The 14,519-nt window shown below is 39.3% G+C and overlaps 1 protein-coding gene across 1 annotated transcript; it reads left to right on the top strand.

Annotated features, from left to right (window-relative positions):
* The first annotated feature begins 1,185 nt into the window (after positions 1-1,185).
* LOC105042382 (ammonium transporter 2 member 5) lies at positions 1,186-4,736 on the top strand. Its single transcript, XM_010919560.4, has 3 exons — positions 1,186-2,269; positions 3,269-3,554; positions 3,936-4,736. The coding sequence occupies exons 1-3, from the start codon at positions 1,709-1,711 to the stop codon at positions 4,457-4,459; spliced, it is 1,371 nt and encodes a 456-aa protein (XP_010917862.1). The 5' UTR covers positions 1,186-1,708; the 3' UTR covers positions 4,460-4,736.
* The last annotated feature ends 9,783 nt before the right edge of the window (positions 4,737-14,519 follow it).

The raw sequence follows: 14,519 nt of genomic DNA, 5'->3' as shown, positions 1-14,519 counted from the left end.
TCTTTTGATTTCATGCAATTCTAAAGGAAGAAAACAATAATTGTAGATGAAATATTAGCCTTCAAATTTGGCTCCACATGTGATGCATCTCATATTATTTCCTACAAAAATGCTTTGGTAGCTCAAAATATCGCTCGGCTGGTGCATTTGTGAACGTAGGTTTGATTTTTCTGAGCAAAGAATGCGTCTCTTGACTAATTGCATCCTTCTTTTTCTGATTTGGCTTGGCCATATATGGTGTAACTTGCAGCATTTGGAACGGTACAAAGGTGGTGGGTTACAACATTATCATGCTTATATTGGCCGGCTTCCGAAACTTTCATGTGCTTGCTCCATGTATTGTCCAACTTAACCATCTCATTCCCCTAATTAGAAAAATTGTACCCTATATCATATGGACCATGTGACGGTGCACTATGCCAATCATCTACTCTCATTTCTGTGTGCCAATAACCAAGATGAGTGAATGATAAATAAGGTTCATATAAATAAGATAAGATGATTAGCATGGTGCAAGAAGAAAGAGAAAGAAAGGAAGGAAGGAAAGATACATAAATGAAAATAAGAAGAAGAAAAAAATGAAAAAAATAGATGAAAGAAGAGAAAGAAATAAAAGAAAAAAAAAGTAGAAAAGAAAGAAAAAAAAAGAATGGAATAAAAAAAATAAAGAAAAGAAAGGGATATATCAAAAAAAAAAATAGAGAAAAAAAGAAGAATCAGAGAAATAGAAAATACCTATTGGAATGCATCATTGTCAGAATAAGATTAGATAACTGATTATCCCATTTCATAGAGAAATCGGAATGTTTCAATATCTCATAAGATTTAAAATTTTTGACACCCATGGTATATTTAATATAAAATATAATTTCTCTCTCGCCAAGCTATCATGGGACCCAGAATATGATCGGTAGTTGTACAGAAGTCTCACATTTGCATGACTCTATTATTTTACTTCCTGTGTCACGTACATGGCATGTGTCATTCTTAATTTGGTTAAATATAAAACCAAGACTGCAAAGAGGGTGCATGTACATGTATATGCTGGAGATTGTTTTTCCGAGGAAGTATACTAAGAATTTTTTTGACAAAAATATCCCATTTTACAAAAGAAAAAACAGTAAATATTATAAATTTTTTAAAGGAAAAGATGTTTTAGATGTCACAATCCATTTTTTCTTTCGGATCATGCATTACATGCAACCCTGAGTCTGAACCATTTACCTAAAAAATAATAACCAAAAAGGGTTAAAGTTAGCAACGTCTTAAGATTCCAGATCAGAATCTCCAGGAATCACCTCCGAGCTGTCTCCAACCTACTCTTTCCTTCTTTTTACCGCTCTAAATTCCCTTCCATTTTAATTCCTAGTATCGCCAAGCAGCTCAACACGATTTTCCCCCGTATTCGTGGCACTATTTGATTGGTGCAATCTGGGCCTGGTTGGAATTTGGCCCACCTATGAGATGCCACTTCATCGCCACGCTGGCTCTTGACTCTGCGTGACCTTTCTCTCTCTAAATTTTGAAGCGGTAAACATCCCATCAGCAGTAAATTCCGGAGGACGGACTCCTAAAACCAGCTGTCAGTTTCCCTCTCTCTCCTCCCTCCTCCATAAACTTCTCGTCGTCTTCTTTTCTTTAGAGAGGAGGAGGAAAAAAAAAAAAAGGCTCCGAAGGCCAAAGAAAGGAGAGGAGAAGAGAATCGAGGATGTCGGCCCCGGACTGGCTGAACTCCGGCGATAACTCATGGCAGCTGGTGGCGGCCACGCTCGTCGGCGTGCAGAGCGTCCCCGGGCTGGTGATCCTCTACGGCAGCATCGTGAAGAAGAAGTGGGCGGTGAACTCGGCCTTCATGGCTCTGTACGCCTTCGCCACCGTCCTCATCTGTTGGTCCGGTTGGGGTTTCCGCATGGCCTTCGGCGACCTCATGGTCCCCTTCTGGGGTCGCCCCGACCTCTCCGCCCTCGACCAGAAATACCTCGTCGGCCAGGGCTTCACCGGCCTGTACCCGGCCGCCACGCTGGTCTACTTTCAGTTCGTGTTCGCCGCCATCACCTTAATTCTCATCGCCGGGGCGCTGCTCGGGAGGATGAACTTTAAGGCGTGGATGATGTTCGTGCCGCTGTGGCTGACCTTCTCGTATACCATCGGCGCCTTCAGCGTCTGGAGTCCCAAAGGCTTCTTGTTCAAGGCTGGTGTCATGGACTTCGCCGGTGGCTTCGTCATCCACCTCTCCTCCGGTGTCGCCGGATTTACTGCTGCTTACTGGGTCAGTGCATGTGCATCATCTTCATTGTTCTTTCTTTCTTGATCTTATTGTATAGCCTGGACTAGGGTTGCATTGCCGTGCGTCTATGGGAAACACCTTCGGCCCGTGCATACAAAGTCTCCCTCGATTAAGGGAGGGGTTATTGTTGTAGGAGGACAGCACCTTTAGTTCGACATCGATTCTGGATCAAAAGAAACTCTAGCTCGTATAAGATAAGATAAAGACTTTTTCTCTCTCATTAATTTTGAGTCAAGAGAGACTCTGGCTCATATAGGATAAGACCTTTTACTCTGGCTCACGTAGGATAACGCCTTCTCTTCGCCCAATGAGGCATCTTTTATATATAGGAAAAGACCGTGCAGCCCAAGATGCGTCTTAATGCACGGGCACAAAGATCAATCTATTCGAGTCTTTGATTATAATATAGGATTGGGTTTGAGGATTGAGCCATTTCCATTCCCTCCGGAATTAAAATAACAATGTGAAATACCTTCTAATCTAAGGGCCGAAATATGAGTCTCTCATTCTCATTTTCAATTCAGAGCCAAACATTGATTCGAGTTGTATCTTTCGCATGAATAAATGATTGATCTTCTTTCAAGTCGCGCTCCGCATACATCTCAAAGAACCTTAGAACCTACCAATACATAGATCTCAAAGCAACCATTATGTGATCCAATGGTTGATTCATGCAAAGGAGGGTGAATCCTTCTTTCGTGCGGAAGATACAATCCTGTCCCTCCAAACATGCCCTCCATGAAGAAATGAAGGTGCGGAACCTATAAAAGTTGATAGTCTTTCTAGATTGGAGGGGCAAACTAAAACAAAGGTTGCAAGGTGTCTGGTTGGATATAGGATTTACATGATTAGCAAGCGGGAACAACAAGATACATGATACTTCTTCCCTCCACAGAACAGTCATGAGTCTTAACCTTTTTTTTTTCTTTTTTTGTTAGTCTATATATGTGAGCTCAGTAATTATTTGTTGGGCTACTACAGGTTGGCCCCAGAATGGCGAAGGACCGGGAGAGATTTCCGCCCAACAACATCCTACTGACTCTGGCTGGAGCTGGCTTGTTATGGATGGGATGGACTGGGTTCAATGGTGGGGCTCCCTACGCAGCCAACCTCGATGCATCCATAGCTATCATCAACACTCATGTTTGCACTGCCGCCAGCCTTCTGGTCTGGCTTTCCCTTGACATGCTTTTCTTCGGCAAACCCTCGGTGATCGGTGCCGTTCAGGGCATGATCACTGGCCTTGTCTGCATTACTCCAGCTGCAGGTATTCATATATTCTAGCTCAATATATAATCCTGGATTCCATGCTCTGAGATCAGGTTTTAGTATATTTTCAGCCTAGCAAAGTGCACTAGCTGAACTAGTTAATTATCTATCTAGATTATAAGGTCAAAGGCTTCCATGGCATATTGTATGTAGGATTGCATTACTCCTAGAGTCTATGGTAGAGTTCTTTTATGCTTTTATATTGTATGTAGCATTCCTTTACTCCTAGAATTCAATTCCATTTTCAGAACATTATTGGATAATTCTATTTTAAACATTTCTACTGGATTTTAAATACAAAAATCATGATTTTTTGCCTCCTCCTCTCAGTCAAACTCATGGATTTCTTTGCGTGGAATTCACTTATTGCTGAGCACAGGTCTAGTGCAAGGTTGGGCTGCCATGGTTATGGGCATTCTGTCAGGAAGTATCCCCTGGTTCACCATGATGGTGCTCCACAAGAAGATCAAATTGCTCAAGAAAGTCGACGACACGCTCGCCGTGTTCCACACGCATGCTGTCGCCGGCAGCTTAGGTGGCATCCTGACCGCCATCTTCGCCGATCCCAGCCTCAATCATCTATTCTTTGGTGATGACCCCAGATACATTGGGCTTGTCTATGCTTTCAAGGATGGCCGGGCTGCGGCGGGCTTTCGCCAAATGGGCATGCAGTTTGCCGGCATAGCTTTCATTGTGGCCATCAATGTTACCATCACCACAGCGATATGCCTGCTGATCAGGCTCTTGGTGCCTCTTAGGCTCAGTGATGAGGAAATGATGATTGGAGATGATGCCATCCATGGGGAGGATGCATATGCTGTGTGGGGTGATGGGGAGACATACGAGAATTCCATCCATGGACTGGGGAATATATCCGTTGCCAAGGCTGATGAGATGATATGAGGGCTTTAGGATGTGGTGGTGGTAGATTGAAAAAAGGGAGCTGTCCTCGGTATCTCTATCATGGCTATTAAACTAAAGAGATTATACAAGTTGTGAACTACATATTCTTGTTGAATTTAGGATGGTTTTTTATGCATTTGTAAAAGTTGGTCATGTGACATTGTTTTACCTTGCAGTTTAATACTTAAATCACTTTAGCCATTAAACAACTGTTGACAGCAGGAAGTAAATGTTTGAATCACTACTACTATCGATCAGATTTCAATACTACCAAGTAACATTTGAAAAGTCTCAACTAAGAGATAGCTTCTTGTTGGAAATTCAAATTCTTACCATTTGAAGCATTTGGATGCTTTTTTGGTACAGATTTTTGTTTCTATTCCTTTGATGTTTTAATCCATTCCAGTTTTAATTAAATTCTTTATAATTATTGCTGCCTACTGGAATATTTTAATTTAACTGTAATTCGAGCCCTATATGGTTCCATAAATTTGATTGCCAAGTTGATATTATAAGTGGGATTGTGGAATCGAAGTATATTTCTGGTGAAACTCTGGATGGTGTCGCACCAGTGCTATTCGGGAAAAAAGAATGCAAATAAAGATAGAGAGACGAGGTTTTCCAAAAATGCAGATAAAGATGGGAGATTTTGCACTGAAAACAAATAAAAATATCTACACTAAACCCTAATTTTGCACTCTCACCATTAATCATATCAAGGTATTATGTTCCCATAATATGCCATATCCTTTAAAATCAAAAGTATGTTCATTATTCTTTAATAGCTAGATCTTCAACTTTTGAGTTGCTCTGAAATTTCCATTACTAATGCATTCTCCCATTGGATGTTGGCATTCCCACCATTAACTTGGGGTGAAAGTAGGTTGGATCCACCCATTTTTTATTTGAATCTATTCGAATATAGATAGAAATTTAAATATCCGACTAATATCCATATCATCCATATCCGTATCTATATTTGTTAAAGAAAAATAGATGTAGATATGGTTACACAACTATTCCGATTCATATCCAAATATCTAATTTCATTTACAATCATATTTAATTTTATATAATATTTATAAAATTTTAAGAAAAATAAATGACTATATCAATATGCTATTAACTTGATTTATCATCTACATAAAAATATTTTTGATTTTATGATCATAAAGCTTAGTCATCCGATTTATATTTGTATTTATATCCATATTTTCAATATCCAATTTGTATCTATTTTCTTTTAAAATAAATATGGATATGAATTTTTGTATATGATTAACATTTGTATTTGTATCTATATTCATTATATAAAATAAATACATATATAGATATAGTAGTATCTGATCCATTTTCAATCCATCCACTAATAGTGGGGTATATTTAAGTTCTTCAAATAATACTAGAATAGCTTCAACACCAATATTCATTTTGGTAGATTCAACACCAATGTTTATAGCCAATATTTTGTAACTTTTCTGAATGATGAACCAGACAAATTATTTTATTTTTTATAATTGTATTTAGAATTCAATACCTATACCACTATCCTATTTACTTTTTTATTAAAATGCGCTTGCAAGTTTTAAGATTCAAGGATTCCCGGAGGGTAACGTACTTCTATATAATATTCTTGTTGAGTTCAATACTACACAAGTCCATCTAAGAAGAAAGTAAGTTAATTATGCATAAGGAACTTCAACTTCAATTTTTTGAGTATATTTTTCTCAAGGCTTCTAATGTTGATCTTCTATATATTTTGCTTGTTGATATTTTTGTAGTTAGTACTAAAACTTTATCTAATCTTCTTGTTACCCTACTTCTCTAAATTCTCTGATCCATGCATGAATATAAGGAAAAACATGGTGATGTATGGTTTAACTTCAAACTTGGTTTACTGTTTAGCACAAATGTATAAATGGGTTTAGTTCTGAATCACATATCAAACTAACTTTTAAATTTCTCTTAATCTCAAATCATATTGTTGGTTGGGAACCCATGAGTGTATGCCCAAGTCTAATTCGAGCCATGCATGGTTCATGTGGGATTTGTCACATGATGATAACTACTTGGTGTAGAATCTCCAATGTCCCCTTCAATCTTCTTCTACAATCTGTAAACCCAAAAGACATTTGGATTGTGAGAAAGAGTTCCTATTTCAATTATAAACAGTTGCCAACCACAAATTCATGCTAGAAGAAGATGATAATGTTTGAGAACACAGTAAGTCGGCATGTAATCCTAGCCTGCAAAGAAAGATTTTAGAAATATTCATCACATATTTCCGAAAGGTATGTTACGATCTTTTTTCTAGTTAAAGTTTTTGATTTCTTTCATTTGTATCAATGCTTTTAGGGTAATTTTCATGCTTCTATAGGCTCTAAGAAGGATGAATATACTTCTAAATGCCTGTATTTTGTATGGTTCTCTGTAGGTTGGCCATTAATGGAACCTTGGTGGTCTCTCGAAAATTGAAACACAAATTCTATGACACATATCTTAATCTTATTGAAAATTCTCCTACTACTATGTAAATGGGTCTTCTAAATTTGATATGAGAAATTCTTTGTGCACTGCGGGTGGTGTAGAAAATCCGGCATGGAGCACAATATCTTATCTGATTAATCTACGTAGTCACTATTTTTCAACGCATATTTAAACTTTTTCGTTTAAAATTTTGAATGACAAAAATATTTTTATTTTTTGAAAAAATTATGACATTATATATTTATATTATGACATCCTACATTCAGAAAGTCATAATTTTTGTTCACAGGATATCATAATATAATACAGGATGTAATAATATGCTGCAGGATGTCATAATTTTTTTCAAAGAATAGGAACATTTTCATCATTCAAAATTTTCAAATAAAAAAAGTAAAGTTGCAGACATTAAATGCGCATTGCAAAATGATTGGATAAAAATGCCTCTTCTATATTATGATATCCTGGATTATATTATGACATCCTGAGCGATATTATGATATTCTGCATGCAGAAAATAATAATTTAATATAGGATATCATAATTTTTTGGATCATATTATGACATCTTGCATATAGGAAGACATGATATGCCACAGGATGTCATAATTTTTTCCAAAAGATAGAAATATTTTCATCATATAAAATTTTTAAACAAAAAAATAAAACTACAAGCATTAAATCTATAATGAAAAGTGATGGCTATGTGGATCAATTATATAAAATGATGCGCTCTATGTCTGATTTTTTACATCGCCCGTGGTGCAAAAAGAATTTCTCAATTTGATATGGGGAGGTGAATAATTGCTCCTCCGTAATGGTCCAATAGCCAGGCAATAGAGCTAAAAAGCCAAAGTAGGCACCTTTCCTGAGAGAACCCTGCATCTCGGAGACACTGCCAATAAGAAAACATGCACCATGGGGTCGCATTTTTAATGAAAAGACTTGTTTAGGATTCCCTTTGGTTTATCGAAGGAAGCTTAACTTCTTCCAAAAATTGATTCATGCAAATATGATGCTTAAAAAAAAATAATTTTAATATATTTAATAAATTATAAAAAATTAATTTATTTTGGTTTGACCAAAAGATCTTTTTTTCAAAAAATTGATTCATAAGAATATGATGTTTAAAAAAATAATTTTAAAATATTTAATTAATCATAAAATATTAATTTATTTTAAGTTGACTTATGTTTAGTTGAGCATCTATTTTTATAAAAAATAATATAAAATATTTAATATATCCTTAATAGATAGAAGACTATATTTTTACGTCCAAATTTTGTGCAAATATTAATATAATATTTATATTAATATAATATAATATTAATACATATAATATAACATTAGATCATAGTAATTTATTACATTAATATAAATACTAATATATTAATAATTTATTAATATAATATTAATATATGTTGATAGAATATATCTTAATATAAATATAATATCAAAAATTAATAAAAATATTATGTACATATAACATTATACTAATATAAGTATTATTATAATATTAATATTAATGTCAATATTAGTATAATATTATATTAATATTTATATTAATACAACATAAAAGAATAGTATTAAAAGGATATTTTTTTAAAAAAAGATTCTCTGGTTCCCATTTCATGGAAAATCCAAAAATCCCATCTCTCTTATAGCTTTTTCTTTTTCATAAAATATGTGTTGGATGGATGTCTGGCCAGGACATCACCTTCCAAGATCTTTTCAATACCGCACGATGCAGCAGGAAGAAAGAAAAATAAAATAGAAAATAATCAAATACGTGGATCAGCCAAAAAAAGGCTCGTCTCCACGGGATACGCAAACTTTACTATGAGAAAAAAAATTTTACAAGAGGAGATCTCACCCTCAACTCTCATACATTCAATTTCTCCCTCACAGAAAGTTCTCCTTCACAAAAGCTCTCTCTCTAGAAAGATTCTTCTGAACTCTTAAAGCGATTGCTGTCCGCTGTCCGCTGTCCAGAAGCCTCCTGCTCCTTCTCCTCTCAGTGTCTCAGCGTGTCTCTCCTTTTCTCCACGGGTTCGGACTCTTCTCTACTGAAGCTCGTGCGTGCCGCACACAAGAAACCAAGCCACCGCACACCTTTCTGTTGAGCATCAGGCCTTTTTAAAGGGCTTAAACATCAATTAGATTAGGTTTAGGAGTCCTAATCAAGCCCAAAAAACTTCTCCAACTGTTGGATCGAGATCGGGATCAACCCACGCCCTTCGATCGCACGTCGGTCCGCGAAATAGTGCCGTGGACCGCACAAAACGCGTGGGAAATGCCCACGTGGTCCACAGAGCCTGCTGTGCACTGCCTGGTCCACAATGGATCGGGCAATCGGGCCTCAGAGCGGGGCGCTGGGCTGCGCTTTGGCATGCGTGCTCGAGCCTGGGCCGGCCCACCCGCCCGTGCGCCCGGGCTTGGGCCCAGCCGAGCGTGGATTACTGTGCACTGCCTGGTCCATAATGGATCGGGCAATTGGGCCTCAAAGCGGGGCGCTGGGCCTAGGCCGCGCCCCCGCACGCGCATCCGGGCCTGGGCCGGCCTAGCCTGCCCGTTGGGCCGTGCCCTACGCACACCCAGCCCTCGCACTGGCCGTGCCTGGGCCGCGCACCGCCGCGCGCGGCAGTGCCACTCCCACTCCGCCAACCCGCTGTCGGTCGCCAACGGTCCTTCATTGCTCCGAACTCCGTGCCGACTTCTCTCGCTATCTTCTTCGTTCGAACTCCGTTTGGGATGATCTTGGTTTCATTGGACTCTCTTTTTCATCGCGGACCTCACTGTGGGCTCAATGTGGATTGAATCTCGAGGTATTAAATCCTAATAATCTCTATCTCGACTCGATATTCGACCTCCTTCTAACTCTGAGAGCTTCTGGATCTCCTCGCCCCCATGTCCTAGGGCAATCACCTGCTAATCATGGATGGACAAATATGGCGGTCAAGCTAGACTGCTCGATCCCATCTCTGTTGAATGCTATGCTCTTCCTGATCTGAGACCTGTTCGAGGCATCATCATACGATAATAAGAATCTCACCTTGCGACGTCGCTTCTCATCCTCTCGAGTCTCCAGTCTCGTGCCCAATCCACCTTCACTTGGAGCTCACCTCGCTTTGGACTCCATCTGGCTCCTGAAACTCTACCTCGCACTGGGCTCCCCACCAGATAATAATATCCTGTCCTCTCCTTCTTTTCCTCCAGAATAATCCTATTATCACGTAGCATCTTCAAGATTCCTTCACCAGCTACCGTCCTGTAGCCTCTCGAATCCAGTCTACTCAGTGATATGAGATTTCGTCTGAAATCGGATATGTATCGGACCTCTCCCAATCTCCTCACTGCACCATCATGTATCCTCCAACTGACCGTCCCGATGCCTCTGATCACATAGCTCGATCCATCCGACAGATAAACAGTGCCCTCACTGTTCTTCAGAAAGTCAAACTACTCCTCTCTGCAATATACATGATGGGTGCATGCAGAATTTAATATCCACTGCTGGGAAGAAGTAGATACCTCGTCAGATATCTTCAAGATATCTCTATCTCAATCACTACTGACCGTTGCCACAGCAGCTATCGTCCGATTTTTGAGTCAAGAGCAATCTCTAGATAGATGCCCCAACTCGTCACACCAGTAACACTTGATCTTACTCAAGTCCCTCCTGGACTTGGATCGTCCTCATCGTGATCTCCTGTCGCTCCATCTACCATCTCCTGCTCCTCCAAAAATCACCAAAGCTGAGCTACTGCCATCTGAGCTCGAAGCTGGGTTATTCCTCCTGAGAACCTCATTCTGGAGTATCATCGTGGTGACCTCATCCATCTTGATGGTATTCTTCCCTACTAGAAGAGCAGTCACTAAGGACTCATACAAAGGAAGAAGCGACGCTAGAAAAACCAGTGCCCTGATCTTCTCCTCAACATTCTCACCAACGCTGAGGAGGTCGGTGAGGATCTTTTGAAAGTGGCTGAGATCTTCTTACACGCTCTGTCCCTCAGCCATCTGCAGCTGGTAGAACTGCTTCCAGAGGAAAAGAGTATTGGTGAGAGACTTCGTCATGTATAACTCCTCGAGCTTCGACCACACCACCATCAGAGAAGTCTTGCTAAGTACATGGATCACCATCTCATCTGCTAGGTACATGCGGATGGTACTCACCACCTGCATCTGTAGCCGTTTCCAATCCCGCACCTCCATGGTGGTCGGCTTCTCGTCGCATAAGAGAGCATCAATCAACCCTTGCTGGATGAGCATGTCCTTCACCCTTGCCTGTCACAAGGAGAAATTACTTTTACCATCAAACTTATTGATCTCCATCTTGATTGATTATGTCTTCTCCATCTTCAGTCTTGCTCACCACCACTGTAATCTACGTCCTTGTACCATCTCGCTCTGATACCATTTGTTGGGTGGATGTCTGGCCAGGACATCACCTTCCAAGACCTTTTCGATGCCACAGATACAGCAGGAAGAAAGAAGAAATAAAACAATCAAATATGTGGATCAGTCAAAAAAGGACTCGCCTCTACGGGGCATGCAAACTTCACTATGAGAAAAGAAATTTTACAAGAGGAGATCTCACCCTCAATCCTCGTACACCCAATTTCTCCTTCACAAGAAGTTTTTCCTCACAAAAGCTTTTTCTCTAAGAAAACTCTCTTAAACCCCTAAAGCAACCGCTGTCAGTTGTCTGCTGTCTAGAAGCCTCCTGCTCCTCCTCTCAATGTCTCAGCATGTCTCTCCCTTTCTCTACGGGTTCGGGCTCTTCTTTGCTGAAGCCCGTGTGCGCCGCACATAAGAAACCAAGCCACCGCACACCTTTTTGTTGAGCATCAGGCCTTTTTAAAGGGGTTAAACTGTTGGGAATAGTATCCCAAAGTCAATCATCAGCCTGTTGACGGTTGTGCTCCTTTTGTATTAGTACATGAATTAAAAATAAATAAAAATTATTTTGACATTTTTTCATCACAAATGTTTCATCTTCTAATGAACTCCTGTGTTGTGGTGAAGTCCTTAAGACTATTTAGACTCGACAAAGGAGGATTTGTCGCTTAGTCCTTAAACCTGTTTGCGACCAAATGATACGTTGTTACCAAGGACGACAACGTTTATCGAGCATAGGTCGTTGTGTGCCATATGGGTTGGTTGTCCTCATAACCAAGGAGTGTGGAGACACTGGTATGGCATACAGGTGAGATGTAATGGTACATCTGCACTGAACGTGACCAACTCCGGAGCTATTTCTGCTGTCAAGATTTGCTCCGATGGGATATGGGTATAAATGTCCCTCCGACCTGAGACCGCCATGGTGACTTGCAAGCAACTCACTGCACTTAGGCACTGGACTACCTGAATTTCTAATTCAGTGATGGAAGGTTGCTCGGTGTAGTCAAGTACTTGACTTGTCGGTGTGTGTGTCAAGATGGAATTGACCACTCCAGTTTAGGAGCTGTGTACAGTGGTATTTCAATTTAGCAAAACCTTGACTAGGGTAGTCCTAGTGAGGAGTCACAGGACTAATTGACTTGAACACGATTCGGATGATCTTATCAGGGTTGACAGTTTAACCCTGAGTCGTCCTAAACACAGGGGTCAAAAGGGATGAATTATACGGTAACCATATTCACGTAGGTTCTGAATGTTACGATTACGACTATTCGACCTATCCGATCATCGAGTACCATTGCTAGATGGTCACTTCGATTAGTACAGGAATTGGTTCCTGTGCTACCGGCTTAGGTTCGAACCTGCGGGGTCACACACATTAGAGGTTCTTTTCTAATCTGATGGATGATTATGAGTCTTATGTGTCTGGGACTCTATGATTGAGAATTAGGATTCTCTGATCATGAGTTTCACACATTTTGGGTACCGGGGTCAAAATTTTGAATTTGAAATTTGAACTCTTTGATCAGGGTTTTATATTGATGGACTTTGATACCCGATTGCTCATCGAATTTGGACTCAATAATTATGAGAGGTTTTATTAGTGATTTGATCGCTAATTAACTCAATTTGATTGAGTAATTATTTTTAGATCAAGTCTAATCGAATTGGATTCAGTTTGGATTGACCCGATTAGGTTAAGTGTTGATCTAATCGCTAAGGTGGTTTAGTTCCTGATTTGATCAGGGGTTAGACTTAGTTAATTCCTGATTTGATTAGGATTTTATTGAGCCTAATTAAGTCTAATTGTGTTGGGTTTAATTTAGTCTAATTGTGCTTAACCTATTTTGATTATGTTGGTTCAATTAAGATCAAACCACCATTTGAATTTGAATCCCTGCACCACCTTAAATCTCTGCGCCCATTTGAATTCACGAGAAGCAACTTCTCATAAATTTTTTCTCACGCAAAGCCCTTCTCACGCCCACTCTTGTGTGCCAATATTTGGATAAAGATGATTTGTTAGCCATTCAAATTCAAAGCGTGTTTGAATTTGAATGGATAACTTATCTCTTGCGCATACATGACATTATCTACTTTAGTGCCCCACATCTCACACGAAAAAGAGTTTCTCGTGAAATCTTTCCACGCACAAAGCAGACTCGCACCTTCTCTTCTCACGCCCAAGTGGATAGAGATGAGTTGGTTTTAGTTTGAATTTAAATTTGATTTGAATTCAAATGTGTAACCACTTGTCTTTATCCTCTCACGCGGATAAAACACGTTTTGAACTGTTTTAAAAGAGATAGGGAGCTGGGGCATGCGTAGAAAAATTTTGAGAAAGAAAGTGGGGCGTGAGGAAGCCTTGTGTGTAAGGTGAAGGTCCAAAATCTTCCGAGAGAAAAAGAAAGAAAAAAAAAAAATTGGGCACAGGGTTTTTGGTGTGTACCCTAGGGTTTCTACCTAGGGTTCGGAAAGTGAGATTGGTGTGCCACGAGTGTCGTGAGTCTACCAAATTTCAAGGAGAGATCCATCAGTCTCTCAACCAATCATGCAGATGATCCAGAGCATCTGAAGAGTCGGCACACATCGATCGAAGGAGTTCGATCAACATCAGCCATCAAAAAGGTGAAATCACGAACTAGCATTCGTGAGGAGTCGATCAGACGGGAGCTTCGTGTGAACGATCCACAGAGGTCAGACACTAGTGTGGCTACGACGTGACGATCAGAGCCATCCGACGATGATCAGATTGCGGTGATCGACTACCCGCAAAAGGTGATGTGTTCTGAACACAGTACAGTAAAAAGTTTACTGTTTCAAATTTGAATTTCAAATTTAAATGCATGCTGTTGTATCATATTTAGATCCTAGTGTAGGGTTAATTAGTATTAATTAATGAGATTAATTAATAATTCTACTGTAAAATAGTAATTTTAAAAAAGTTTTAAAATTACCATTTTCCCCCTGCACTGAATTTTCGCTTCAAAATGGTATCAGAGCATGGTTCTAGAATATGATATACATATGCATGCGTAGATTAAGGTGTAATCTATAAGTTCAAATTTGAAATTCAAAATTCGAAATTTGAATTTTGAAATTTGAATTTTGAAATTTGAATTTTGAAATTTGAAATCTGAAATTTAAAATTTGTTTGAAATTTGAAATTT

Source organism: Elaeis guineensis, chromosome 3, assembly GCF_000442705.2.
Source record: "Elaeis guineensis isolate ETL-2024a chromosome 3, EG11, whole genome shotgun sequence".
Lineage (NCBI taxonomy): Eukaryota > Viridiplantae > Streptophyta > Magnoliopsida > Arecales > Arecaceae > Elaeis > Elaeis guineensis.
Note: the sequence above shows the minus strand (reverse complement) of the source record. Positions and strands in the feature narration are given on the sequence as shown.